The sequence below is a fragment of the Chlamydotis macqueenii genome, chromosome 16 (genome assembly GCF_036417535.1).
Source record: "Chlamydotis macqueenii isolate bChlMac1 chromosome 16, bChlMac1.mat, whole genome shotgun sequence".
In the NCBI taxonomy this organism is placed as follows: domain Eukaryota; kingdom Metazoa; phylum Chordata; class Aves; order Otidiformes; family Otididae; genus Chlamydotis; species Chlamydotis macqueenii.
Window position 1 is genome coordinate 14,698,738 of NC_141571.1, and position 18,141 is coordinate 14,716,878.

Sequence of the window (18,141 nt, forward strand, 5' to 3'; positions counted from 1 at the left end):
ATATCCATTCCCCAAATACCAGGGATCCTTCCCCTACCAGAGCCAGACGTGCCAGCAGCGGCAGTGAGGAGGTTGTCGGGATGGAGCCACAGAGCTGTCCCAGCCTCTCGTCACAGCTGATTTCACCCCAGGCAATATACTCTTCAGCCTTTTATTTTATAGATCTAAGCTTAGTTAATCATGAAAAGCAAAAGCTTTGTCCAGTTCCCAGCAACTCCTTGATTTGGACAGAAAACGTTGTCCTTTGGACTTGTGAGTTATTGTGGGCTGGGCAAGAGAGGCAGGGAGCTGTGCTGCCCATCCTTCATGCACCTGGCGAGAGGGCACAGGACCTGCTCCTTAAAAGTTGATTCTGAGAGAAGATAAAGGTCAGACCATTACAGGATTTCTAGCCACAACACTTTCTTGGTCTTTGTTCCTCTGCTTTGTGGAAAGCTCTTGACATACCCAGTGAATAAGAGTCCCAATGCACCAAAGCAATTTTCAGCAACAATAGCCTGTGAAAAAAATCATGAAGTGTTATCACTCATTAACGTTATGAGACAGAAAAGGCTGGGGTAGGTGAAAGAACTGAAACCTCTTTTATTCTTTTTTTTCTCTGCGGTGAAGTGGATTGCTAAACAAGAAGTACACAGGGTGAATCCACAGATGAGCCAGGAAAAAAAAATCTCACCCTTGTATTTAAGTGGATAAACACGAAGGTCTGGGGGAGGCTGTTCCACAGCAAGGAAGGTTTACTCATCTCATCTTTTTACCTGTAAATGCATCCACCACATTTCAGGCAGAATTTCACCAATTCACTTTCTGCAGGCAAGGCTTTAAAGTGATCAAACAACACAAGAGCTCTCAGCACCCTCTCTCATTTCGGTCTACAGGAAAAATCGTATTCGCGTTTTTCCCGTGGATTGTTGTTGTCAAATTTAAATCCAGGGACTGAAAATTGAATCCTGCTGGGTTCTGATAACTTTTTTTTTCTTGGATTTGCTGTTCTGATGGTTGAAGGTATTGAGCAAAACTCACACTGACTTCAGCAATAAAAATCAGACCTTGCATCCGCATCCTGGGAAAGAGTCGGGAAGAGCTGACAGTTCAGCAGCTTACCAAAAACATCATCCCAGTTTTCAGCCTAGAAAATGAAAAAAAAAAAACAATTCCTGTGCTCAGGAATGTTTCTGTCTGTTGTTTGGGGACCCATCCACTTTTCCATATTTTTATTTATAAAGACAGAGAATCCTGAACCTTAACCTGTACCGTATGGGTATCAAGTGTGGAGTTTCGGCTGTGCAATGTTCTTAATAACCAGGCACTACCAATTCAAAGCGACCCTGTGTGGAGGCCTTCCCTTCTGTTTTAATTCTCTTTAAAAGTTCCTGGCACGTCGGCCCTAGGGACCACGAAACACAATTAAACATATTCTGCAGCTAATTCATGGTAACTGTCACTGTTAGGTATTTAACTTTAACAGGCAATGTCAGGATAATGTCCCTGCAGCTGGAAGTGTCTCCGTTTGCTGTCTTTCCTAATTGAGAATTAACTTATCTTTCTTCACACAAGAGTACATGAGCTTCCTCCTTTCTCACTTTCCAGGCCATTTGTCATCAAAGATTAGTCCAGATTTACGGCAGAGTTTTGCAGGGGCGGGCAGGGTTAGTGGGTCCTTTTTCCTACAGAATCGTGTGTAGATAAGATTTTTCACTATTGGTTGTTTCTTCTCCGGACCCTAGCTGCCTACACCTCCTTATTCTCTGTGTTCACATAATGGACATGGGACCAGAGCTGAGCCTGCTGCAGGTTCCTTATCGAAGTGGGTGAACCTGAACATCAGAATCTGCAAACGACCGTTTTCTGGTGTTAGCAGAGTGGACTTGGCGCTCAAAACCAATACTTTCAGAAGTATTTGAAAAGCTATAAAACAATACAGACACGACAAGTGAGCTTTGCAGGTTCTATTAGGTCCCTGCCCTGTTCTACTTCTTTGGAAACACCCACCTCACTCCAGTTTGTATTGCTGGCTCTCAAGTGACCATGTAAATACAGCCCTCCAAGCTGTGCAAGCCTGCAGAAATTACGGATAAAAACACAAGGCAGACAGTCTCCGCTCTCAAACCATTCACCAGAAAGCAGTTCTGCACCTCAGGCTGCTGGGTCTTCTAGGGACAGCTTTCCCTCCTGAAAATAAACGTTGTGCTCCTCAAAGTATAAAATAAACCAGCTATGTGGACTACATAAATAGGAATCAGTTGAATTAACAGCAAGGTTACAATAAGCTGTAAAATCCCTCCACCGAAACCATCCATTAAACTGACTGATTTCATTTTTCACCCTAATGGTCTCATTGGAAGGGCCATGAATACATTGATATTAATTTCTTCCACTCTGAGCCAAGAAATAGAGAAACATCTCCAAATGGAAAGGCAGGTCTGCAGAAAGCAAACCAAACTTCTCGGTTCAGCTCAAGAGAGAATTAGGAAACGCTGCACAAAGACCCAAAAAGCAGGGAGCAGTTTGCACCTCCCTTTTGGTCTGCGTAAATTATGGCAGACATTTTTGGTGGGTGTTTTATAGCTAGTTTTGGGTTTTTATCTTCCAGGAGAGGAATGGGTCCTCTTGCTTGGGGCATTTCCATAACACAGGGAGTTACAAAGGAACTTGCTTCAGTAGTTTTGGGAGTGTGAGGAGTGGGGTTCCCACATCATGATAATATTTTACTCCCGGTTCAAACCACTTCAAAGGATCAGCATTAAACCTCTGGCTGTTGACCCACCTGTGCAATGGCTAGAGGGGGCTTTCTACGGCTTTCCTTCACTTTCGGCAGCTGCTCCTGACTTCAGGGTGTGAAAAATCCCAGAGGGACAACAAATGGGATGGGGAGGTGTCCAGGTTAGCACGAAGGGGAAATCCTGCCCAAAGGGAAGCTGTGAACACCGGGCGGTGTTAACTGCTTCCCAAAAACAGAGGGTGAACTCACTCCCGAATTTAAGACACGCAGAAGCGGGGTTCAACCCTTCTGCAGCACCATTCCTGTGAGCTCGTTGAACATGGAATAGCAATAATCTGGCTCACCTGAAGTCAGTAATTTTATCAGCCTTCTCACTTAAGAAAGGATTGATTTTCCCATATTAGCAGGACAAAATCCAGCCTGTAATATGTAGGTCACAAACTCATCTGTCTCCACCTTCCGTGTCTCTGGCGCACGGTGCAACTAGAATGAATGGTAATAATAATAAAAAAAAAAAAACTCCTTTGGAGTTTAACGATTATTCATTACCAGGAGTACACGGGTTTTGCAGACTCCTCTTCCCTTGGATGCCTGGTGCTCTGGGCTACACTGCTTGTATTTAAGAGAAGCGATCAATAAGCACCACGCAATCCTAGGCTTTGTGGAGTGCTAATCTCTCCCGTATCGAGTTAGGCACGCAGGCCCCTTTGCTCCAGCTAGCTCCCCGTGACAAATAAAAAAACCCCATCCAATAACACAATTAAAAGAAAGCATGTCCCTAAACTCCACCTCGTGAGGACAGTGATGTCCTGGGACAGCAGGTACGTGCTGTTGACAAGGGAACACTGGGGCTTTACAAGGAAGATGAACTGGGGCATACTCCTCACCAGCCTTCATCTTCCAGCGCCAAGATGAAGAAACTGAGAAATCATGTCCATACCCCAAATCCTTCCTGGGACCCTGGGCAGATCAGAGGGGGGCAAGCACAGGGTTGAGAAGCCACTGCTCCTCTGCAGGGTCCTTCCTCCACCATCAAGGGCCTCGGGCAAGAATCGAAGGGATGGTTAAGGCCTCAGGAGGCAGTGGGAAGAGCTCCAGCAAACTCAACGGCATTAATATTTCGTTGGGAGGGGCTTTGACCACCTATGGACCTGTGACTCGAGTGTTTCGGCAAGTCCTGAGGCTCACTTTCTGAGCAGAACATCACGCCTGCTTCCAAAACTTTCATGCCATGTTTGAGTGTGCGGCACATCAAGGCAATGAGAGCAGCCGTCAGCCTCCAAGCTCTCCCTTTTTTCGGCCTCTGAATATGATTCATTTAAGGTCTTATGAGGCAATTCATATCTAGATTTTATTAGAAGTGGAAGCCCCTTTTATTTCCTCAGTGTATTCAGCACACAGAGAACTGGTGCTGTGGTTAATTTTATTTCTATGCTTTCTGTGTTTTAATAATGATCTCCCCAGGTCTATTTGACTCTGAATAGATGGGGGAGATGGAGAGATATGAGTCGGAATAATGCAATCATGAACTGCAGACAGAGAAATATTGGTAAAAATTATTCACAATGAATATATGACTGGAACAAAGACACGAAAGATTGTTTAAAGCTATAAAGTCTGATATATTTGCACATCTACCAGGTATGCGTATGTACTCTCAAAAAAATATGCAGGTATGCTTTCAAGAAAAATGTAAAATGCTTTAAAAATTACTTCTTTCAAAAAATAGTCCAGAAGCACAAGTACAACAGATGCATGTTGAGATGGGGCCCCAGAGCTATATGCATTTTCTCTCTTTCACTGTCTTTTTGAAGCCGAATAAGATAAAGACTTACCAGAAAAAAAAACTCTTCTCATGACACGGAATAGTTGTGTGTTGTATGTCAGTAGAAGATGGCACACTGCTTCAAGCTCGTACGGACCAAGGCTTGTCCTCCTAGCATTTCACCAGCCTGCCGAGCTGAGCTGTTCCTCCAGCTGTGTGACAGGCGATCTCAAACCAGATGAAGCCACGAGTCTTGGACACTTCCACCACCCGCTGCACCACTAACTCCACATTAGAAGATTTTTCCAAGCCGTCAAGCGAGCTCAGAGCATCAGCCAGCCTCGGCAGCAGCTGCCCGAGACTCACGTCCAGGCAGCCAGGCTTTGTGAGAACTGTTTAGATCCCAGGAAGAGATGTAGTTAGATTTTAACGTTATTCCTTTAAGCGATACTCACAGTTTACATTATTTCATTAAACTAATATGTCACAATTTCTAAGGGATGCGCATGGCATAGACCTTGAGAGACTCAGCAGTGTGCATTTCTTATCAGCCAAGAAACAGGCAAATTAAAATCTGCCTGTGCTGGACGCTGGAATCCCCTGGCAGAGCCAAGGAGCTAAAATTGAAATGAATGGGGTTAAGCACCAGAGAATTTCCTTCTTGTTCTGGCTGGATTTTTCCCAGACGGAGTCAGCAATCCCTCAGCAGCACCTCTGCAGCCGGAAATTGCAGAAATTTAATGCGGTGGCCCAGCCAAAGTGTAAAGGCTGATAGGCAGCAGACTGGGAATGCTCCCATTTTTCCCTAAAAACCTATGTTTGGCTGGCAGCATCGCTGCCAGTGAGCAATGCAAAGCTTTCAGCCAGTTCCTATGGAAACAAGAGGTGGGTAGCAGTGCCCCGTTGCGGTGTTTTGGGGTGCTGGCGACCAAGGACCCTCAGAGAACCCAGAAGCTGAACAGGAGCATCATTTTTAGCAAGACACTGTGGATTCATCTCAACAGAAAGACCTGTCCAGCTTCTCCCAGTAATTCTTTTAAAGTGGGAGGTTAACGCAATTCAATGGAGCTGCCCTTCATCACTTAGGGAGAGACATGAGCTTTGAACATTCCCCAGTGAAGTGGTTCTGCCATAAACCCTCCTCCTCTATCTTCCCTGACCCCTTCATCCCCAAAGGGATGCCACATCCCAGTGCTGTGTGATCTTCCCTCTCGAGGCTGATTAGCTGGAGCTGGAGTTCAGGGAGGCGAGAGCAACGGCGTCCTCGCGGTGACGTTTGATCCTCAATGCCTGCGAGTGCTCCCAATTAGCCTGGAAACGCCGCCTCCGGTTCACAAACACCTCAAAAAAATGAAGTTTAACAAAAAGCCGCCTGCGTTGCCTTTCTTCAGCCCTCTCTGTCGTATCAAAGCCTTCCAGAGCAGCTAAGGACAATTTTTAATGCCGAAAAGGGCCTGTTTGAGTGCTGGCTCGTTAGCACAGTGGCTGTGCTGCGTGCAGAGCCAGGGAGCAGCCGTCAGCCCACGCCATCAGCCTCACCTCCCGGGAGCCCTGGCTAGGTATCAGTCGGTGTGCTAGGCTGTGAAGTTGACCTCTGAGGGAGACACCAAAGGGCCTTTCAAGCAGAAAAGTCACCTGGCTCATCTGCTTCCAGAGGAGCTGATTAGAGAGGACTTGTTTCGGGAACCATCACTCCCCACAGCAGTCCGTCCTCTCAGTCTTTTCCCTCCCTCGTTTTGTGGCAATGATCCACAGCTCGACGGAGGGGGCTCAGCGGGGGGAGGATGGCAGCAGCGCGTATTTTAATAAATAACATTCGTGAGCTGGCTTTCGAGGCTGCAGCTTGGCGAGGGAGGGAAGATTAAGGTAAAATGAGCGCCCAGGAAAACAGGCTTGGGTGCAGCCCCGGCCATGCAGGAGGTGGTGGTCCCTCTCTGCATGGGTCTGAGGCACTGGGTATCTCCATCCCTCCCCTGCTGCGGGGACGATGTCACTGGGGAAATGAGAAGCAGAATCTGAAGGGAAGGCGTGCAAAAGCCTGCAGGGCTGATGCCAAAGAAAGTGCCCGCAGAGTAAGGCCATTTGGGCCTCCTCAGTCTTCTCCTTGATAAGTCAACGTTAAGAACATCTCCTGGGATATTTTCTCAAGCAGTGGTACCAACCTAAGTTCTTGCACGCAGTGGGAAGGTAACATGCTTCTGGCAAGGCAGCTGGATTTTAAGGGACGTTTCTGCGTGGAGGAGGCTTTGGGGCAGTTCTGCCCAGTTTGAGCAGATTTTCAAGGACTGGCTGCACTTTTGGCTCACGGTAGACCTGCTCCAGCTGCCGCTCAGGTCAAGGTCCATACAAATGAGAAATCATCACTGGCATATTTGCATAATAGAGAGTCAGGAAAAGCATTTGCACTGGGAAAACAGAAGGAAAATCTTTAGTTATTGGCTACAGCGATTTAGCATGGCTGTTAAATACATCCGATGAAAATAGTGCCGAAAATGTTGGCAAGCGTTTCTCCCACCAAAATCAAAATGCTTCCTAACATTAACTCTACTTTAATGATTTTGTTTTTCAACAAGAAAAAAGGCAGAGGGGGAAGGGAAATTCTGAAAATAACACATTTCCATTTTTTTTTCCTTTCAAAACAGCTCCTTGTTTTTCAATACATTTATTTTGAATTATTATTTCTCATGTAGCTGTAAAGAAATTAAATACTTGAAAACAGAACAAAACATATAAATTAAACCAAATGTTTTGATTAATGCAAAACAACTGTCATTTCCTTTTCTGAATAATTTACAAATTGAGCTTAGAAAACCAATTTATTGTCTCAGAAGTCTCTTTAGAAGGGAATGTTCGGTACTTTGCAGCACCGCTGTTGGGTGGACTGGTGTCAGCATCTGATTCTTCTTATGTTAAAAACCCTTTTAACCCACCCAAACCCCAGCTCTGAACTATTCAGGAAAGATATGTCTTTCTAGCCCTGCTCTATTGCCTCTCACATAGCAAAATCCCCAGTTGTACCTGGAATTTCTTATCTAGGATAGAAATATTGTATTTACATGACTGTGTCCATAATATGTCTAATCTTTGAAGACAAGGTGTAGCTACAGTGGGCCATATTTTGCCCTTCATCCCCTACTCTTATGTCATAAAAAATAACAGGATTTCTCCATGGAAATAATCTGGTTTTGAAAGGGAAATTAGTGTAAAGTAATTTCCATGGGTGACCACCTCTGCTCTTGTTCAGCAGATTTTTATTAGTGAAGACACCTCTTCCATACAGCTGCATTGAAACAGGAAAAAAAAATGAGATTATCTTTCTCTGAATGTTTTATGGTGTTGTTTTAATGAGTCTGCCTTTCCGTTACCACAGGAAATTGTAAAACACATTCACTGGGAGCAAAGAGAGCAAATAACGTCCCACAAGCCGGAGGAGGCAACCACAGGCGTGCAAGAGACACAAAGGCGTGTTGGGTGACACAAAGTCCGTCCGCAGCTGGACTCCCTACCCCAGAGCCAATCTTCCTGCCTAAGTCCCTGCAGGGTGGAGCAGAGCTGACTTACTGGCCTGTACTTGGAACCAACGGGAATCCTCAGGCTTTTGAGGAGGTCCATCGAAACGGCCCGGAGATGGTTACACACACCCCACCGTGAGGTGAACGCACAGACTGGATGGAAGGGAACTTTCAAAGCGCTAGCAGATGTACAAAAACCTTGCCAAGCTGGACAAGCTTCCTGCTCGATTGGCGTGGGCAGGGGTCTGGCAGCAAAAGGTTTGTGCTGTGTTTAGCGTTCGGTTCACTTGATTCGGCTCCTTGGGGGGAAATCAGCTGAACAGCAGCTGATCAGACTCGTCTTTTTTGGGAGGGCTGCTCAGGTACAATGATAAGCATGGTAGGAGGAGATACCAAGTCCCCCACACATCAGAGACATTCTGTCTTAAACTTCTGCCTCAGGGCTTTCTGCACGTTTTGTATCTTCTCGGTGATCACTGTGTCGCTGAGGTGATCTCCAAACTTCTGTTTCAGCAGCACCCTAATGATTTTGATGCAGCGTTCATCCATCATGGGCTTTGCCTCTCGGAAAGTGTTGCCCCTCCGGCCCGTGATAGAATGGCTCTGGATGTAATCAGATGTGAAGAGCTTGTAGAGCAGCGTCTTGCAGGCAGTGCTGATTTTCTGGTCAAACCGGATGGTCTCTTTGAGCTGTTCCTTGGTGTAGCCGTTGAAGAGCTCCACCACCTCGCACGGCTGCCAGTGGGGCTCCTCCTGGAAGGACAGGGATTCCAGCCTCTGCACCTTCTTCTTCAGAGAGAGAACATCCTGTTGGAGGTCCAACACCATCCTCTCCAGCTGCTCTATCTTCTCAGCCCTGAAAAATTAAAATTACATGTGTAAAGGTAAGAGGATACCATGGCCTGACTAAAGGCTACCATCCTGCTAAAGGATGTAGCACCTCCACCCGAGCAGTGATTAGGTGCCTCCTGCACGCAGGGACAGGACAACTTCTCTGCCAGAGTGTCAGCCCATCCAGCTACACCAGGGTGAGGAGCAAGGCAGGACAGAATGACGACATGGTCTGGACTTTTCCGTAGCTCAGAAACGTGCAGAGTTTAACCCTCAACCCCATCTTGTCAGGCATGCACGGAGACCTTGTGGCTCAATTTCTTTTCAGTTTGAAGGAAAATGTGCCCAGGAGGCACATATTTGTGGTATGAAAAAACAGACACACGGGAAATGACAATGCAAGTACTCTAACACCATTTTTTGGCACCCACTTCTTTGCAGGAAAACTGTCCCTAGCAGCTACTCCATCACTGGATACTTTTCATCATGGTAACAGACAATAAAGCAAGCAATACACAAGCATGTTCAAACACAATAGATGTCATTTTCATTGTTACAGGCAAGAGCTTTGTGGTTTCTGCACTGTTTTAGAGCCTTCTTGCATCTCTAACCCCAAGCCCTACAATCAGAAAGGAAAACCTGGCTCTGATTATACAGAAATTCAGCAGCTCTTGGTCCTAAAATTGCACCATTTTGTCACCCAGCTGCAGTTACACTGCTCTTTCCTGTAGCGAGGAGAAAAATACAGTTAGGAACAAGTGCCTTCTTTTGCTAATTACCTTTCCATTTCACCAGGAACAAAATTTTTCTGAACTCTCTCGAAGTCATCCGTCTCTTGCAAAGCGTCAAGCTTTCGCTCTTCACAGCTGGAAGAAACAAGCAAGCTAAAAAGCGCTGCCACAAGAACATCGTGTTCATATCCATATTCATTCCTGATGAGAATTGTCTGTAATTCAATGGTTGGAATTCAAAACAAAGTCAATTCTGTTTTCATTTACAGCGAGAATAAAATGGATTAAGAGGAAATATCAATGGTTCTTCATGAAGACCACCCCCTCCATGCACCCCTCTTTCCACGGAGAGCAAGTCCTGGCACACAGATATGGGGGGTTCCTGTGTGACCCACCAAGGGATCAGGACACCAGAGCACAAGGGACTCGATTGCTTGACAGTGTAGATGCACCCACATGTGCTCCCATGAGCTTCTGTGCTTCGTGTTTACGTCTACGTTAACATCTATTGAAAGTCAGCACCAGCAGGGCATGGAAACAGCAGACAGATCCCACGCTATTAAATAAATATACACGGTGTGAAACAGTCAGCGTCCTCACTGCGCCTTCCAGTGTTACCTGCTCAGACAGACGTGTTGCTGGCATTGGGACAAGATGCCATCTGACTTCCTCTTCATTGGCAGGGCAACGTAATCTGCAGGCAGGGATGGGAGAGAAGCTGAATGAGCCAGCTGTGGAAAAGATCCTAAATCTGTTTTGGAGAAAAAGAAAGGGAACACTCCTGCTAGATCGCATGGCGGCATGTTATTCCCTTTGCATAAAGAGCGATCCAGATGTGCTTTCCAGGCGTGGACATTAGGGATTTTGTCATTAGGAAAAGGTGGTATCTCAAGGGCTTCTTCTGCTCCCGTCACAGAAGACGTAGTGGGTAAGGCAAGCAGAGCCAGTGTGCCTCTGGACATTGTCAGTCAGCAGGTAGGTAACACACTAGGGTATTTTATAAGTGCATTTAATGTGTGTAGTATTGCATGGAAAAACAGAGAAATTGGCAATTCTGAGAAAGTTTTACTAGTTGAGACATAAGGCTCTTGCATATTTCATCGTTATTTAGGCAGGGTAGATTGGTTTTTGGCGTGTGAGGAAAACTGCTAGCCCAGGAGACAGAGCTGGTGCTGGTAGAGCAGCCAGCGTACGCTATCACCCAGGTGTCTCCCTTTAGATAGCCCTTCTGAGATCTCCCAGGTGGAAAGGACTAGAAAACTTCATCTCTAACCTTTGTAGCCCTGGGAGAAAGTACACACATCCCTGGAGCACAGCAGAGCTCTCCTGGCAGCTCTGTAGGCCCCCATCCTGCCATTCAGGACAAGGCAGGAGAAAAGACTCCATGTCCTAATTTACAGCTATGATTACCTCTGGTAGCTGGACCAGCCCTGTCCTCTTCACCCTGGGAAGTCCCCGACACAGCCATGGTGACAAATGTCGATGGAGGTGTGAAGGCGCTGGTTGGGTGGGGGGCACCTGCCAGCAAATGGGGTCCTCCTGCTGCATTGCCCGGGGTACGTCTCTCCTTGATGATGGAAGAGCTGCCGGCGTCATGGGGCAGGGTGGCCTGCAGCGGCTTAGCAGGGTAAGTCCTATCGCCATGGTATTTCCTGGATGTGTTCCCAAGGGTCCATTTCGGGAAGGTTTTCCTGGATTTTTTTGGCTGCGGTGGCATCATGCTATGGATGGCTGGTTCTTCTTCTGAAAGCAAGGCAGGTACTCAAGATGTGTGATGCGGGGTATCAATGTGTACCCCCCACCTCCTGCTCAGTGCTTTTGACCCTGATTGTAGTGATGTGCCATTTATGACAGGAGTACAACACAGTCAGCATCCTCCCACCCCAAAAGCCCCATGGAAGTAGAAAAGACCCTACTCACTTAACTTCTCCAGGAGCTGTCTTTCTTCCAGCAGCTTCTTTTCCAAAATATCTTTATGCTCTGTAGGAAGAGAGAACTTTTCAGCACTGAACTCCTTTCTCTAAAGGTTACTTCTGAGCAAAGCCTGGGATGGAGGGGTGTCACTCACCACTTATGCCTTCCACCGTCCCCCAGTAGAGCCCGCTGAAGCCGGGGCAGCGGGCCAGCACCTGCTCGCCCACCTCATAGAGGTGGAAGGGCTTGCGAGGCTCCTTGATGTTCTCGATGTTGATCACCCGGCTGCCGTCGGGCCAGCTGATGAGGACGTAGAGCTTGGCCGACATGGGGGCTGCCCACCTGGTGCAGAGGGGAGCAGGAGGGGAGGGTCAGGGCATGGCTTTGTGCTCTCCCATGGTTGGGAGGATTCACAAACGATCCTCCACCTAAGGCAGTGCAGCCTGCAGATATAAAATATCTGTCCCTGCATCTTTTTCTACCAGTCATTTCTCCTTTCCTGTTCCTGACCTGGGTGCAGCCCCAGGTTTCCCAGTTTAATTTGAAGAGGAACTGCTCCAGCCATGACACGCATCACCTGGGGTCAGGCAGGACCAGCTCTCGCACAAGATGCACTGGGCAGACACCGGATAAGCCACTGAGCAGAGGCAGGCTGGTTCCTCTCCCCATGTGAACCAACAAAATTCAGTTGACTTCAACGGGTCTACAGCAAGTTTGCTACAGCAGGGGATCGCACCTGCATGATATCAAGTCAGTGCAGAGAAAAGACTCGAAAGGACCCAGGTGTATTCCAGGAAATGATCATTCCTTTGCCTGTACAGTTATTTTCCCCAATAAATGCCAAACCGCTTTGCTAAGGAGGGCAGCAAGTTATCTCGGTTTCACACATGGGGAAACTGAGGCACAGACCACTGAAAGATACATCTCAGGCAGCCAAGCAGCAAAGCTGCAAGGAGCTGGTCTCCTGAGCTAGCCCACCGCTCTGTCCCCTGAGATACCCTGTTTCTCCTCTTAGAGCCACAGGCTTAAATCTGAGGAGAAAGGGAGTGCTCGGCGACCAAGCGACAGCCAGGCTCGCGGTGACTCCCAACACCTCCCCAGCCACAGGGGCGGTGGAGGAGCCAAGGGCTGCTGGCCTCAGGGTTTCCTTCCAGGTTTCAACCATCACATCACGGACGGGGCAGGGAGAAGAGAGGTGGGGCAGGGAGAAGAGAGGTGGGACAGGGACAAGCTAGCACGCAAGGCAGCTACAACCTGATTTATTGCAGTCTCCTGTGTTCCCTCCACATCCCCGTTACAGTCCAGGCTGGTTTGTATTCCTCTCACGTGGGAGGTTCAGGTCACCCTGCAGAACTTTCTCCTCCTCCTTCCTCCCCTCCATCATCATCAGCTACAGCAAATCTCCTTGCAGGAACTGTAACTTTCCCCAAACCTGGCACAGACTCATGCCTGGCTCACTCCAACCCTTTTCTCCTGGCTGAGACACGTTCGGGGGTTTATTTTTGTATTTTTATACAGAAGCATCCGAGACAAATTAACTGTGCAGTAACTGCCTGGTTCCCCGTACCCCCATCCCTGCTGCCAGATGCTCTGCAGCAGGCGGCTGCACCCAGCGCTCTCCTGAGCCCGGGGAAGGTTATGGACCAGGAACCTGGGATAAAGGCAGAGCTGGGACCTCTCCCTCCCAGAAACACAGCTCTGTTGTGAACATCTCCGTATTCCAAACGGCAAACAACCCAGCCCCGAAAGCTCTCCAGAGGGTTTTCCCTTTCTTTAACATTTAAAGGAAAAGCACTGATGCTCACAGCTGCTGCTCCCTCCTGCCCCGCTTGCCTGTTCACCTTAAAGAAACACAACAAAACTACACAAACGCAGAGAAAAAGAGAGAAAGAGATCACAATCCTGACAGCGACAGAGCCGGGTCCTTGCCTGGTGAGCACGGCTCCAGGTGTCGGGTCCTGCGAAACGTCTCCTGTCTCTCCAGATCTCAGCTGCTGCTCCAGGAGAGGAGGGGACCGGACACTTCTCTGCCTTGGGTTGTCCCTTCAGGTCTCCTTTGTCTGGCTTAGAAAGCTCCCACCTGTCGTCCCCACTGCAAAGGAAAAAAAACAAAACAAAAACAAAACAAAAACAATCAAAAAACCAACCTTTTGTTTTTCTTTTCTCCTGGTTGTTTTGTTTCAGCATTATTATTCCTGTTATTGCTCAATATACATATATATATATATATATATATCTTTTCCTTAGATTGCTTCAGGTCTGATTCTTACAGGCAGAGCGAGCAGAAGAGAAAAAGCGTTGGGTTTTTTGGAGCATGAATAAACCTTGCATTTCCATGAGTTATTCATGAATAATTCATGAAAATGCATGATTAATTCAGGTTCATGAATTATTCAGGAATAATTCTCGAACATTCCTGGTTAATTCATGCTCACACAGTGAGTCAGGCTGCAGGGCTCGGTGAATTCCTTTCTCACCGAGACAGGAGAAGGGAGGCTCAGAGACGGCTGCACCGCACGCTTCCCATTTGCTGCGCCTTAGAAGAAAACATATTTTGGGTCCTTTTTTGAAAGAAGGACTTGAAGAAGAGAATTGAAATGCCTTCAGAGGAATAACACAGCACCAAAAGAACGAACAAGAAAGAGATTGGGCTTGCTCTCAGAGGGAAGCCCGGCAGCAAGTTTTACTCCCTTTCAAAGCATCTTTCAAACCGACAGCGCATTTCTTTCTCCTACAACCTGGTTAGGATACATCTCAGCTGCTTCACTTTCACCTGCTATGTAATGGGAAGGACCATCCATGCAGGCCTTTTGGAGAATCAAAGGAACACCCCATGCCACGCACCCATCCATCCCATCACACGTGTGCAAACGTGCAGCTCCGTGACTCGGTGTCCCAAGCAAGCATCGGTGGCGGCAATGGGCTCATCAGCTCGTCACTGCCTCCGCCCAGCACAGACACCAAGCTGGCCACGCACAGCTCTGCTTTCTCTGTGCACTTCTCCCAACATTGTCACCGCTGCAACACCTGGGGTTTCCCAGCGCAGGGCTTTTTGACACCAGTGCTTGCAGGATCACCAGCCAGAGCAAGGCGGGTCACTGCCCACAGCTGGCACCCCTATGTTGGGACAGCCCCGGGGATGGCACGGGCAGCTGGGGACACAAGCGTTGCCTGGGGTTAGGGATGGAGCCATGAGGCCAAGCACTTTATTTTGCTGGGATGCTTATAAACAAAACATGGGCCAGTGTGACAGGACAAGGGGTGATGGTTTCAAAATAGAGGAAGGCATATTCAGACTAGACCTAAGGAAAAATTCTTTTACGCTGAGAGTGATGGGACACTGGCCCAGGTTGCCCAGGAGGCGGTGGATGCCCCATCCCTGGAAACATTCCAGGCCAGGTTGGCCGGGGCTCTGAGCAACCTGATCTGGTTGGAGATGTCCCTGCTCCTTGCAGGGGGTTGGACTGGGTGGGCTTTAATGGTCCCTTCCCACTCAGACTGTTCTATGATTTTAAGTCCCACAGATGAGCAGTGGTTTAATTGCACAGATTTTTAACACCTTAGGCTTCCAGTTCTCAGAAAACAAAGTTCAAACCCTGGCAGACCACATCTTCAGCTGAAATACAATGCACCAGCTTTGTCAGAGTCTGTGGTGAAGAAAAGGTCCCGTACGGCACCCAGCCTGCTGTGGTCCTGCCTTTACCTTCACCAAAAGCAGCTCCAGAGGTTATTGGAAGAAGAGGAGACTTCAGCTGTTCATTGAGATATTAGAAAATCACCTCAATTAGATTCACAGGGTAAGCAAATTTCTGTATCCCCGATTTGCAATATTTACAGCTCAAAGAATACATCTGTCAGCCCGGGCACAACCAGGTGTTCCACAGAGATGTAGCTGAGATAAGGTATCACAGCAGACAGGAGAATAAAAGCAGCAGTAACTGAATTCTATGTAGTTTAGAATAATGCTGCTGAAGAACAATAACTGCATAGGCAGAAGAAATAAAAAAGCAATGATGAGGGGAAAAATAATAGAGACATGACAATGGAGAGGAGATTGGATTCTGGGTTTATGCAGGACATGGTCCAAATAAACTCTGCTTGCAAAGTGGGCTTGCTTAAGCAAGTGTTGTTTGCTCTCCTTGGAAGAGCCAGCGATATGGAAAGCATAACAGAACCAGTCCCAGGAGCAGGAGCTCAAACCACGGGAGAGGGAAGGCGGCAGCGACCGCAAGAGGAAGGCAAATCAGAATTTCATCAGACAACAGAAAAGTGTCCGCATATAAATATACAGTGCTTGAGTTTAATTATTCCAGGAAAATACAAGTCTGAAGTGAACCCCAAGTGTTTGACTTCATAAAAATTAGCAAGTCCTGATGAGGTTTCCCTCCCTGCGTTTGAATAGGCGGTCCCTTGCCAGATGCCTCGCTGCAGGCTGTGCAGAGAATCACTGCTTTCAGGAACCTCTCCTCCTTCATTTCCCCATTCTTTGAAAACAAATCCCGTACCAGGGCCAGCATACATTCCCACCCAGGCTGCACTTGCTGAGATTTAGATTTCGGCTGCAACTAGGAAATAACAACAGCGTCTCTGTGATCTTATCTGGAGCAGCACTGGGGGAACTGTGCTCAGCATCTGCTTGAATGCTGCCCTGCCCTTATCAGGACAGTTGTAATTGATGTTTGGAGGGATTTAAGTAGCAAACACAGGTGGTTTTAGTCTCCCTTTGCATTTTACTCTTCCTTTAGCATGGGTCTAGCAGCCCACACATGCGCTTCACCATTTCAGACCACAGCCATAGTTCAGGGACTGAGCTATATTGCTCATTTAACTTTGATTGCCATGGTGAAATGGCATGGGAACCATCAAGCACGGTGGGAGCAGACCTGAGACCAGCTCTGCATCCCCCTCATGCTGCAGGGAGAGGGGGGACCAGGATTGAGAGCTGTGCATCACGAAGAGGGGTCAGCATTGCTGGCGTACATGGCCACGCTACAAGGATGACACAAACTCCGGTATTTAGCGATGTCCCTCATCACCAGTCCCATTTGGGACAGCAGGTTGGGCTGATGGAGTCATTAGGATGGATCTGGGTCAGGCTTTTGTGGCCAGCGGTGACAAACGCTGTAGTGTAAGTCACTGCCTGTACCGGAGAGCGACCACCCGGTGGCATTTCGCATTTTTAATGAAAAAAGAACAAGTCCCATCTCTGCCTACGATACAGGGAACAGTGAAACATAATCCAGGCTAATGAGGCTGGAATTAACTGCCTTGTAATTGAGAACTTGTCTCTTCCCTAATAAGCCAGAAATCAGCTAAGTTACTCCGAACTGGGGGAGTAAAGCAGCACTCCCAGGTCAGCAGCCAGCCAAACTGGTACGCTGAAGTCCTGCTTACTGCACTTGGTCAAACGCTTTTCTAGACCAGAGCATTTCCATGTTATTCCTCATGCGGCAGAGGCCGTAAAACAATGAGAAAATCCGAGCCCAGACGCACAAGCAGAGTTTTGCAGGGCTGCATGTGAGCACGGCAGTGCTCCGCATTTACTAAAATCCAAGTTATTATTCCTTCTCTTTTGTGGCCTGAATTCACTGAGATACATTCTGGAGGCAAAGGTGGTTTTATTTTCTTTTTTCCTCCGCAGAAAAAGGTTTCCCCTTTGTAATCCCATTCCAAACAACTTTCCTTTTCACCCATTCAGCTTCCCACTGCTTTGCAGAGCCTTTTTCCTGAGCTGCCTGTATTTATTTGACCTTTGCGCTCTACAACATCTGTTTCCTTATCTGCTTCACTAGCTGGTTTCTTGCATTTCTATTGTGGGCTTGTCAGGGAGGTAGCATAGACACAGAAAAAAAAATTTAAAAAATCACACAAAAAAAAGGAAAGAAATTTAACTGAGGGAGAGTAAAGCCATAAAGTATGATGATGGCTTTTAAATATCCCCAAACCTTTGTCTGATTCTTTCAGGCATTTAGTTTTAGCCTCCTTTTAATATTCACAGGGATGCGAAGGGGACCAGCAGGAATTAACCAAACTAAGGATGCACCAGAAACCAAAGAACAGATCGGTCTCGTGAAATTGAAAAGGAAGATGTCATTGTAATTAAAGCGGTAGGAAAGCCATAAGGTACCTGGACAACACAAATCTGCCCAACTTCAGGTGTCTGAGCAGCTCCTGAGAGGGTGACAGGGCTGACCACATTTTTTTTTAGATTAAGCACGCACCTGGCAAGTCAAAATCAGGGCCAAAAAGCAGAAAAAGCCTCAAAGTTGTATGTATTAATAAACCCTACTGAAAGCTGTAGAGATATTCCTGATATACAGATCAGTGTAATCAATAAAAAAAACCCCAGAATGCACTTTTTGGGTTCAGATTTCCAGAGTGCAATGGTGGAGGAGCAGAGAAGAAAAAACATCCCAGCACGGGGTTTCGCAGGGGAAGGCAATAACGCAGCGAGACAAGGGCGATGTGGGAAACTCATCCCATCACATCGCCTCCTGGCACCGCATCCCTGGGGACTCGTTACCCTTTTCTGAACCGTTCCTGGATGGAAAGGCACTACAGGGACATAAAGTCCATGCTTGGGAGCACCGAATCCGGGCGCTCAGCCTCCGCGGAGCCAGCGCTGCGCTGCCAGCTGCTGCCTGCACGTCTCCTGAGTCATCACCCCCG

General features: G+C 47.5%; 1 protein-coding gene across 1 annotated transcript; it reads right to left on the bottom strand.

Annotated features, from left to right (window-relative positions):
• Nucleotides 1-7,130: 7,130 nt before the first annotated feature.
• On the bottom strand, nt 7,131-11,801 carry LOC147598725 (uncharacterized). The gene is made up of 6 exons (XM_086760782.1): nt 11,627-11,801; nt 11,479-11,538; nt 10,969-11,301; nt 10,177-10,252; nt 9,607-9,693; nt 7,131-8,852 (listed from the first exon to the last, which is right to left on the bottom strand). The coding sequence occupies exons 1-6, from the start codon at nt 11,799-11,801 to the stop codon at nt 8,405-8,407; spliced, it is 1,179 nt and encodes a 392-aa protein (XP_086616908.1). The 3' UTR covers nt 7,131-8,404.
• Between the last annotated feature and the right edge of the window lie 6,340 nt (nt 11,802-18,141).

What these genes read in the sequence shown, in the direction of transcription:
- LOC147598725 (XM_086760782.1), bottom strand. Translation starts at nt 11,801, where the DNA reads ATGTCGGCCAAGCTCTACGTCCTCATCAGCTGGCCCGACGGCAGCCGG. An exon ending in ACAGCTCCTGGAGAAGTTAA is followed by an intron (nt 11,302 to 11,478) that starts GTGAGTAGGGTC and finishes CCTTGCTTTCAG; the next exon opens with AAGAAGAACCAGCCATCCAT. An exon ending in GGCTGGTCCAGCTACCAGAG is followed by an intron (nt 10,253 to 10,968) that starts GTAATCATAGCT and finishes CCCTGCCTGCAG; the next exon opens with ATTACGTTGCCCTGCCAATG.